Raw genomic sequence first — 12022 nt, 5'->3', positions numbered from 1 at the left:
TGAAGCAGTTAGTAAACTGTTCTCTTTGAAGTGACACACACACACACAAATCTTAAGATACTGCCAAAAACATGACAGAAGGGCAGAGAAAATATCACAAAGGGGACTGAAAAAACCCCAGATTTTGCTCATGACCGGAGTTTTCTACTTAACAAATAATTTTGACAGAAAAAATAAATATAAACCAAAACAAAACATCTTTGAACGTTATGGTAATAATAAAAATGATTGTCTTACTAGGGTCAAAGTTTTAACTCCGAGAATAATAGCTATACCAACCTGATTCTGCTTCTAACAAGACCTCATATAGTAGTAAGATACAGATCGCCAATTGAGCACTATATTCTACAACCCATTATTTCATTTATGATGTAGTTTTCCTAACACAGAGCAATTTAAAATGTATTTATTAGTCTTTCATTTTCATGTCCAGTCTCTAATTTTCTGCGTTCCACAAGCAGACCAATTTGCTGATAACCAATTCATTAAATTTACTAGATCTTTTAGTTCTTTATGAAGCTTATAGCAATTCATATTGAACAGGATGGTTCTGCACAGACTTTGAGAATTTCTGTAAAGTTATGGTTGACCTGTTTTCATTTTGTCGCCATAGAAAGATTGTGAGATTAAAGCTCTCACAATGTAGCTTACATTCAAGGCAATTCACTGCACATATCTATTCATTTGCCATGATGCCCTTTGCCCCTTGAAATTTAGAAGTATAGATACTGCCACTTAATTTTGTTTCCAATTCCAGTTTCCTCTAATAAACCATCCTGCACTATTAACCAACATGATCACTCTGAAGCGAGAATCTAATCAGTTACAAAATGGGTACTATCACTACTCTATAGGATTGAATTAAAGACAGGGAGTAAAGAAGTACAGATGCTATTTTAAAGTCTCTAAAAGAGTAGCTATTATCACCCTCTCCCTCTCCTGCTGAAATTCCTTATTGGATCTCCAAAATTAATGGCAGTGATCCTCAGTGTTCTACATCAGACTCATCTAAACTGCTACAAAAAAATAAAGATTTCTAGGCTCCCCTCTAGAAATTCTTATTCAATAGGCCCAGGAATCTGTCATTTTTAGCAGGCTCTCCACGTAATTTTCAGATGCCAGTGCCACATGGGGACCACTGGTGTCCTGGATAAAGCTGAAATCAGACACCTTTCATGAGATAGTTCTTATCTTGCTTTCCAGTCTAATCAATCACTGTCCCCCTTATGTAATCACACAAAAGAATCTGCAATGTCTAGATTATTTTATAAAGTTTGCAAATGCTGTTCCTCCACCTAGAATGTCTTTCTCTTGCCTGTCCACTGGGGAATCATCCTTAAAAATTCACCTCTAATATCAGTACTTCATCTATAATGCCTTCTCTTATTCCACAGGCAGAGTCGGAGGCTTTCTTCTCTTAGGTGACAGAACCCCTGATCTACGACTTTATTCCTGTGTGTAATACACTGCTATAATTATGATTTACATACCTGTCTGTTCCACTAGACCTGTTGTTTTCTAAAAGCTGCTTGGAAGCTGACATTTATCTGTAGATTTGGGGATCTAGACCTGGAATTCGTAAAAATATAGCCCATTGCTGCCTGTTACTGTAAATAAAGTTTTTAGAATATGGCCACACCCTTTTATTTAGTAGTCTAAGCAGCAAAACTACATAGCTGAAACAGAGACAGTATAACCCGCAAAGCTGAAAATATTTACTATCTGGCCCTTTACAGAAAAGGTTTGCCAACCCTAATCTAGACCTGTCTTCACGAGCAATTCAACATCTGTTTTACATGTGTTTCTGCATAAGATCCCCTGTGGGGGCAAAAAAAGTTTTGTGTGTTTTAAAAAATGTGGAAAACTGTACTAGGCAATCTTGTGCTTATTTACTTCTGAATTTCTGTTGGTATAATGTGTAGAATAAAGAAGACAAGTGTTTGCCATATAAATATTTAACGATAAGAAAACCACACAGCTTACCTCTGGCCTTCTTTCGAGTGCTTCTTTAATTATGGGATGCAATTCCTCTATTAGTTCCCTAGAAGAAAAATGTGATACTATACATTCTTTTAATTAATAGCTAAGCAGACATAATCTGACATCCAGTGCAAATATGAAAATATTAACATAAACAGGTAAACTGACAAGTGTTAATCCTAATCCTACTGTTTTAAACACTTTATTTTTTTTTGGTTACAACACATGCATATGTTGAACACTTAGAAAGCAGAAGAAATGGTATAAGTCACTTATTTTGCTTTGTAGAGATAAGTACTATCAAGATTTTTGTTCAATCATTTTGCAGCATACATACATTTTACATAGCTGAAACCCTATCGTATAGAAGATAATATCCTTTTTTTAAATTTACTTAAGACTAGCATAACTTTCATGTCATTAATTAATTCATACTATTCTAAGGGTAGGACACCATAACTTTCTTAACCATTTCCATTTATTACTGATTCATTTTTATCTAATTTTTAGTATAAATAATGCCTCAGTAAACATCTTTGTACGTCAATCTTTGTCTCTTTCTGATGATTTCCTTGGGATTCTTAAAAACGGAATTAAAGCCTCAAAGGATATGAACTTCATGAGCATAATAATTTTATCTTTGCTTCTATCCGGATTTTAAAATGAAAATATGCTCATTGTAGAAGATTGAAAAAAATACAAAAAAGCGTAAGAAAATAAAATCCATCCACAATTTCATCGTCTATAGAAAACTACTACAGACATTTAAAGTATTTGACTCAGAATTGTTTCTATTTATGGGAATTTGTTTTTTAAGAAGTTGAGATCATTTTTGTATTCCATTTTTTCTATTAGCACAACAGTGTATTTACTTGTCATAAAATAATCTTCCCAAACTTCATTTACAATGAATTCTAATCCACACCTAGAGACATACTGCAATTTATTACACTATTCTTTGTTACGCATGTCATCTTGGATCAAAACATCAAATACCACTTCTTATCAATGGAGGACAATCTCAAAATAATAAATTCAGGGCACAGCAGGCAATAACCAAGTAGAATCTCAGGTAAAAATGAAGGAGTTAATTAATATCAAAAATATCAAGAATGATATATTAAGTTGGTACAAAAGTAATTGCGGTTTTTGCAATTTTTAACCTTTTAAATTGCAATTACTTTTGCACCAACCTAATAAAACATGTATATAAATATTTCTTTTAAAAATAGTCTAATTCTCTTAAACAAGAAGGGGAAAAACTGCAGTTTTAACCAATAGATCAAGATTATATATAGAATCACTATGTAAACAAATTGGGTAGGAAAATATTAGAGATTTGCACAGCATTTTATTTCTAGAGCATATTTATACATAGTATATATTTGATTCACATAATAATTTTATGAAGCAAATAGGGTAAATCTTATTTATTCAATCAAAATGGGGGGAAAAAGACTCCAATAAATTAAATTACCTGTTAAATGTCATGTGGCTATTTAACAGGTAGAAAGACTGATATGCAGCTGTCCTGATAATAAGTATTCTATCACACCTTCTCTCCTAGGAGCCACATTTACTTTTATAGGGCATAGAGAAAACATAGAATTACCTAAAAGCTCCTGGGTTGGTCCTGCCAAGGCCTAGGACAAGGGACTCTGTGATTTCCATGCTCTCAGAGCGCATCATTGGAACTATGTGCTTAAACAAGGATGAAGGGGATGGGATTCCAATAATCTGGAAAAAAAAAATATTTATAGCACCTACTAATGATAGCACATCTGACTAAATAATTTGACATTTCAACAATATTTGGTCATTTGATCAAGGGCAAAGGATACATGAAATTTTAGAATAAATGGTGTTCAAAATCACCTGTGGTGTACATAACCCAAAAAGCTTAAGTAATGAGTCCAATGTCTCACTGCAAAATCATTAACAGAACTGAGCTTTTGTGAGTCTCTTAATTTCTTACAGCTACGCACCATCATATAACAAGCTAACTCCCATCAACAAATAGTCTATGTCTTTTGATTCGTACAAATGAGAACAAAATTACTTCCAAAAGAGTCATCAGTAGTAAAGTTAGACACCCAGGTGTTAGGTATTCTTAATGTCCTTCAACCACCTCATACTCTTTTGTGTCTCATCATGAAGACTATGTCATTTCAAGTATCATTTGTATCACTACATAATTTAGGGAAATTCTAAAAAGATTTAATTATTTATATCATTCCTTTTAAAGAATACTGAGAAGTATGAGAACTATAGGAAATAGAATAAGGGAAAACAGGTGAAAATTATTGGTTTAAAAGGTTTAAAATAATTGAAAAAAACCGCAATTACTTTTGCACCAACCTAATACTTAAAACATATTCATTCCGATGAATTTAATGAGCATGACCCTTTTTCCTTGAAGAAAAACTATTCATACGACTGATTCCAACCAGGAATCCATAAAAACAGAAACGGGATTTCTTAAACTCTTTTTTACGTTATTAGTGCAAGTAGCGAATACACTTTTCAACCAAGTTACTTTACAGTCCTGGAAAAACACTTCTGAAACATTACTTCTATGGTGTCATTCAGATTCCGTGACAGATGCGGGAAGCTTACTTTAGAATCAATGCTATAGCCACTGTCGGGGGTAGACGCCAGCGTTTCAGGAGGAGAGCACCTCACAGACCCTGCAGACGCTGAAGAGGTTGCGGACATCGTTGCACTGCAGCAGAGGAGGAGGTAATTTCTCCACAGGCCAACGTAGGAGTCACTGTTATTGGTAGTATTTACTTTCTTAGCATTGATGGGGCTACTGAGGAAAAAAAAAAAGAAGAAAACAAGATATAAATAATACAACATGTTTTGAAAATTCTTTTTTTTTTTTAGCTAATGCTAAATTTCTATCAGTTTAGGGGAGATGGTTAGCATAAAGTTTTCATAACTACTACTATTAATAAATTTTTGTGGAATAATATGATATAAATGAATAAAACATTAGGCTGAAAATTAAAACATGTTACAGGATCTTTTTAACATTATCGGTTATTCCTGTGACCACAGTTAATTTTTATCTGGCCACATTTTATAACTAACTATACATGTTCAATTCAGAAAAAAAGTAAAAACTGAATGAAAATCACCTTTAATGCCACACTGTATAGTCTTCTATTCACCTTTAATTCATATACATGTATACAAATGCATGGATGTATGTTTTAACTTACAAAAATTGAATAATTTTCTTTTGTTTTATACCTGCTAATTATGCTTAACATATATTTTAAACACCTTTCATGGAAATTAATATACTTTCATGACATCATTTTTGATGACTGCATGCTATATATCATTATAGAGATTATCGTAATTTATATAGCCAAACTTTCACTGTTCGACATTTTAATTAATAGCAATTTTTCCCTATTACACAATACTATATATCTGAATATATGCTTAATTATAATAAAAATGTAAACATTTTCATGGGTAAATTCCTGTAAATGGAATTGCAGAGTCAAAAGAATATCCACATTTTTAAAGCTTCTGTCAAATTTCTGTCTTTAAAGATTAGACCAATAAAATATTTTGGAAAAATTTCATAATTCTTTCCAAACACCCAACTCCTATTGGGATTAAGGACTGAGGGCAAAACGAAAAAAAGGAAAAATACTAATAAATAGTCCTTGCTTTAAATAAATTTATAATATGGTAAGACAAGTAATACACACACACCACTTCATTAATTCATCAACAGTGTCACAGTATGTAAGAAAATGTTTAGAGCACTTGTGACAGCAGTAAAAAAAAAACAAAAAAAGACAAAAACCAATAAACTAAAACCTATGAAAAACCATTACCATCGTGTTTGCTGGGGGAGATATACAATAAAAAAACAAATAAAACAATGTCAGATGGTGCTAAGTTTGATGAAAAACAGAGCAAAAGCAGAGCTAGGAAGTGGGACTTATTTAAAATATGGTAATTATGGGAGACTTAAATAAGATCATAAATGTTATACAAGGTGGCAACTGTCAATCTTCATTAAAAAGAATAACATCCAATATATGCTACCTGAGAATCTACACAGATATATAATTAGCACGTATATATAAAGCTACCAAAAATATATATATTCAAACCCAAAAGAAGGAATGATTATTGTGGGTAGGAGATGTAAGCGAAGGCTTTAAGAATAAGGTGCAATTTGAGATGTGTCAGATATGGACACATTCTATAGCAGAGGCAATAGAAAACAAATTCAGTTTAGGTTGTTGTGAACAAAAGCTCTTAGAATGGAAACGGAAGACCACATTTAGTGAACTCTGAGAAGTTTGTTTTGGTTCAACATAAGAGCACATGAATACCACTGATTTAAAGGAAGGAAAAAAGTAGACTGGAACAAGGTTTGGAGAGCCTTCCATCAGAGCCTAAGACATTAGGGTTATCCAGGTGTTAGGTTCATATGTGCAAGTTATATGATGAGAGGACTCATTCTATGCAAGGTGATCGACGGCATACTAGATAAGGTGAAACCAGAAGCTGAAACTTAGGTTCAAAAATTCTCTTCCATATTTAAGGACAAGAAGAAACTAACTGCAGGTTATAATGACATTGGTCAACATTCCATCACATTTTATCAGTTACTCCAAGTCTTTACTATTATCCTCAAAACTACAATCCAATTGCACTCTCCAATATCACTAATTCCTATTAGCCGATGGGCTTCCTTATAATGTCACCAGGAAAATAAGGTCATTGAGGTTGGTTTCTCTTTACTTCTCATCCTTTATCTACAAACGTATCTATATTGATCTTCAGATCCTTTTCTCACTAATTCTTTCATTCAATAGAGATTCATTGGACACATATAGGTACCAAGCACTGTGGAATTAAGTAAACTAACAATTACAACTTGGTAAGATTAGAACACGAAAAGGACAAAGGCATTATGAGACTGTATCCTTTACAACTTTCATCTTCCTCGTTAATACATCCATACATCATGGCATGTTGTTTATGGGATTTCCAATTCATGTAACTTTTCAAATACATACATTATAAAAACTGATAGTCTACATATTTTTTAAATTTATGCTAGAAAAGTAACTTACTTTATATCAACCTGTGGGGACAACAACTGAAGTCTTGTGTATGCAAACATCCAAGCATAGCTTACAGCTGTAGAACAGTGTTTTGGAAGGTTTTCTTGCTTTAAAAAACTGGAGAGACTTATAATCCATGGGTCTTGGCCTTGGGTCACATGTGCAAATATCCATATGTGTGATGGGCTGATCACGTCAAACTGGTGGCTAATAGGAGAAGAGTTCCATTCTGCTAAGGTTTGTAAATCTATCGAGCTAGGGCAATACAACAATGTAGTCTACACAGAGAAAAAAAAAAATCGATTATTGTACATCTCAATAACTTTCAAAGTTTTGCCATATGAACTGCTTTAAAAACTATCTAAAAAAACTAAAAAAAACTATCAGTGGCCTATTAGTAGTTTCCACATCAGAGGTTCTAAAACAGGGATAATATGCGGTGCAAGATGGGCTCAAGGGAATAGTGATTTCCTGAAATTGCACGTAAGGATTGTGTCTATGCACATACATGCATTTTTTTAAAGAGGGATTACATTAGTCTTAAAAGGATCTAGAAATCAAAAAAATTACGAATCATTACTTATATAATTCATATATGAATATGCAACTTTCGTGGGTGTACTGAAGCTGCTAGAGAACTCAAAAACATGCAGATATTTTTTATGCAGATGTGCCCTACATATGCCTAAGTGGAACAGATTGGAAAACGATGCCCTCTCCTGAAGTACGTATTCTTAAATATTTGTTCAGTAATTTTTCCGAGCTCTTATGCTGAAGAGAAAGATTTACCTTCAGGGCAAATTGCATGTCATTCAAACAAAAACTAAACAGTCCTAAACTGAAATGAGGCTCAATTCACTTGCCCATTCAATTGATACTTATAAAGCACCCACTATGAGCCAGGCACTCCTTTAGGCCCTAGAAGAGAGTCATCCATCACTCTTTTTGTCGGTATAATTCATGGTTAGTCATCTAAAACAGAATTAGTTAAATTGCAAAGATTTATAATCACCTAGGTCAATAAAATTTTATTATTATCTCCTTTGGTTATACGTAACTCGTGAGTTGTGACTAAGTATTATCGTACAGAAAGCACAAAAACCTCTTGTTTTTTAAAAAAACAGGAAGAAAAAATTTCAAGTAGTGAAGTTTGATAGTTATTCTTACATCCATCTTGAAATGACTTTTCTTGTTGTTCAAAGCCAACTAAGCAAGTTTGCATAAGCTTTTTTAGTATGTAAAAAAACAAAGTAGTTTTCTTCATTTTTAATTCATCAAATTACATTATGACTCTGGCATAAAATACTACATATTTACTCCATTGCACTTAAACATATGTGGCAAAGAAAATAAATACACTTATCGAAGGCAGAGTGCAAATTTTTGCTCCAAATTTGAACAATATTTTTTCCATAGTGCTTTAACCAGTATATATGCCAAAAATACTATATGCCATGATAAATAGCAAATAACAGTCAACAGTAATATTAGATTTAAGAAAAACTTCTTAGCTTGGAAAGACTGGAATTTTACAAAGATAAAATATTTTTATTGCCATACGGAAGTGTACTGACCGTAGAAATAAATGAGTGCCACTTTTTTAGGTGTGCCATTTTTTAAAAAGTATTCTTTTTTATTTTTAAATTACTTCACAATTTTTAAAAACACTTTGTAATGCTTTACATTTGTAAAGGAAATTCATGTATGTATATGACTTACATTCCAAAATGAGACTGAATAGCATTCAGTCATTACAATCGTTACATTATAGTTACAGAAATCATTACAGTTACCTGATCAGCCCCAGTGAGATGTATGAAGCTCTCAAGAATGGATGGGCTCAGCCTGTCCATCACATCTATGGCCAATTCATCATCACCCTATAAAAAAGACATCATGTGTCTAAAACACTTTAGGAAATTTCAAGAAAAGTAGTTAAACCTAACTAAACATTAAAATTCATTTTACTATTTGTTACAAATGGAATTGAGGATAGGTGGGTTAGTTCAGACCCTGTCAGAAAGACTTTGTTATAAAGTCAGTTGCACAGTAGTAACAGAAAATAAAGATGGGCAGAAGGATATTTTTTAAGTACTTTCATTAGACAACTAACTGAAATACCTAAATCTTACCTTAGGTATTTCCAAAAGTGCAAATAAAGCCCGTATTTCTCTAAGGACACTAACGGCTAATCTCCTAGTGGCAGGTCGACTGCTGCAGAGAATGACAAGAGCAAACCCTTCGACCACATGAAATACACTGGAATACAGGCTCCTTTCCAGAGGAGGGGGATGAGAAGCTCCATTAGCTACACCATGCTGGAAAAATAAGTAGAAGTTAAGAGTAAAATTTTAAAATGTATATATAGATATTCTAGTAAAACAATTAATAAAGAGTAAAGTAAATCATAGAAATTATGGCTACAGGTCTACCTCAGCTCCAGCAATTTACATAATTTATAAAAATGCAGCAATAGTATATACATACTGAAAAAAAGCATGCAATTAGCAATCTAAATATGAAGTCTGCAGCTAACATCTATCATTCTCTGGCTACTTTGTAATCGTGGAGCTGACACTAGAAATCACTCTTGGCCTAACATTTCTGTGTGGACAGTGAGGAGGTTAGACTGTATCCTTTGCACTCAAAGGGAGGTCCGGAAGCAAGGCATCACCTAGCAGCTTGTTAGAAATTGATCTTGGCCCCTGGTGAGCGGTAAGCTCATTAAAGGTTGAGAAGCTGGACTGGCTTAGATGAATCCAGCTCTAAAATTTCAAGGTTTTATGACATTCACATTATCATTAATCAATAATTTGAGCATCATTTATGTTTAAGAAGCACACATACATGTGAAACAGGGACTGATGCCAAGGATAAACCAATCAAATACTCAATGGAAGGCTACTAACATTTTTTTTATTATATCAGTTTTAAATATATTGGAAACAAATGTGAGCTATAATTGACTCTGCTTTTACGTTCATTCAGAACTCATTGTTATCAAAGGAAGAAGGTTGGAAAAGTTAGACACACAAACACTATATACTTAATATAAACTACAGGAAAGCTCAGTTTAAGAGATTATGAACACTGAAAGTGAATAAAACTAATAAAACCTTTTTTTTAATAAAGTCAATATATATGTTAACGTTATTGGTCATTTACCACTAACCACATACAAAGGGGCAATACAAAAAAATTCGGTACCTGTGAATCCTGGTTTTTGTTATGCATTTGGGTTGCTTGTTTCCACTGATTTATTAATTGTACTAACATCTTCACAGCATTATCAAGAAGTGTGGGATGGACATCAGTCACTTCACGAACAATAAAATAAACAAATCCTGAAAGAACATCCTCCCGCCAATCTGGAAAATCAAGCATTAGTGCCTGCAGAGTATTGAAAGCCAGAGCACGCAGTTCTTCATCCATATGAATCGTGAGCCTACCAAGAACAAAATTCCATTAGCCAACCTCAAAACCTGCCAGTTTTAGCGTCTAAAACTTAAAAGTAATAATTTAGGAAAAAAAGTCCTCTTAATTGGTTTGCAGGAAATATGAAGATAGAAACGAATATTCATTTTTTGTGCTCTATCCATCCTTATGCCAGTCTATATTCGTTTGCTTAAATTTACTTATGAATCTATCAATATCAGTTGGTATTTTTACTATAATTTTGAATAAGCTTGGTCATAAAGCAAATGAGGTCCTTTAGAAAATACAGACTGACATACCAGAATTATATTTAAAAAACATTTTAATTCTTAAAAATACCATGTCATCCTATAATCAATCAAAAGTTATATCTAACCGTATCATATATTAGCACTATTTCACACTTATTTGGTATTTTACTATCACTGGAAAGGACATGTTTTATCTCTTTTCGTTTCTTTCATGCTGCTAAGGTTACAATTAAATATAAGATGGCTGACTGAAAAAAAGAAAACAGAACAAGTCAAGATGGAATCAATTTAACAAATCTTGAAGGTGAGAATGAAAGTAAATTTAAGGCAACATCATAAATGGCCTAGAACAAAAAAAGTCAAACTAACACATAAGCCTTTAAAGACAGTTTAAATTTAAATAAATCAGAGGAGAGGCTATATAAAATTCCCTTTTAAAGACATCAAAACAACATGAGGATATGAAAATAATATAAGTTAAAGGACTTTAACAGAACATAAAACAAGAGAATGATAAACAAGAAAACCAGAAAAGATGGCTGCAGTTGTGAACCTACCAATACATAATGTCATATGAATAAGAGTTTCTGATTTGGGTCTGAAGAGGATTCGCTTAATGACAGACCATATCAAGAAAAATGCATCATAGTTAGAAGCAGCCTGAATGAATAAGATAAGTAGGTAATATTAAAAATCTGCCATAATTACACACTTGGGAAGATGGAGTTATCCCCAGTGACAGAGGAGGGAAGCTGTGTGGTTTAGGTGAATGGAAATACCACAGTCTTCAACCCTGCTGAACTCAGTTCTGGTCTTCACTAAGCCAACCTTCAACTGACAGTGAGGCTGAAGAGAAAATGTATTACAGCTAGGCAGACTTAGGAGAAAGCCCGGAAAGCAGCGGTAGCTACAGCACGATATCAAAAATACCCCACAGGCTCAGGTTAAGGATCTGTAGCCCAGGATTCTGTCTCTGACAGTGGCACCAAGGGACATGCTGTGGGAGAGTGGCTGACTACACCATGCTGACTTTAAAGGTTATTTCAACATCCCTCAAATCCATGAATATGTAACTATCCAGCTTACACCTATCTCTGTGACTCAGGGTATAGCTGCAATGGAAGAACAGCAATGTAGCCTGGCTAATTGAAGGCAGGGGAACTAATTGACTTTCCTTAGAGACAGCACGCAAACTTACAATGTATCTTTGGTTGGTTTGCTTGCTTTATTTTTAAGTAAACAGATCACATAGGC

The 12022-nt window shown here is 33.5% G+C and overlaps 1 protein-coding gene across 7 annotated transcripts in view; it reads right to left on the bottom strand.

Moving 5' to 3' along the window:
• FRYL (FRY like transcription coactivator) overlaps positions 1–12022 on the bottom strand; it is a 241985-nt gene that overhangs the window by 76063 nt on the left and 153900 nt on the right. For all 7 annotated transcript variants that reach the window (XM_081049753.1, XM_081049752.1, XM_081049754.1 and 4 more), the window contains 7 exons: positions 10290–10527; positions 9215–9400; positions 8876–8962; positions 7092–7360; positions 4597–4792; positions 3593–3717; positions 1984–2041 (listed from right to left, as the gene is read on the bottom strand). In XM_081049753.1, coding sequence (XP_080905879.1) covers positions 1984–2041; positions 3593–3717; positions 4597–4792; positions 7092–7360; positions 8876–8962; positions 9215–9400; positions 10290–10527 — 1159 coding nt within the window. The remainder of the gene's footprint in view (positions 1–1983; positions 2042–3592; positions 3718–4596; positions 4793–7091; positions 7361–8875; positions 8963–9214; positions 9401–10289; positions 10528–12022) is intronic.

Source organism: Rhinolophus hipposideros, assembly GCF_964194185.1.
Source record: "Rhinolophus hipposideros genome assembly, chromosome: 1".
Taxonomy (NCBI): Eukaryota; Metazoa; Chordata; class Mammalia; order Chiroptera; family Rhinolophidae; genus Rhinolophus; species Rhinolophus hipposideros.
Note: the sequence above shows the minus strand (reverse complement) of the source record. Positions and strands in the feature narration are given on the sequence as shown.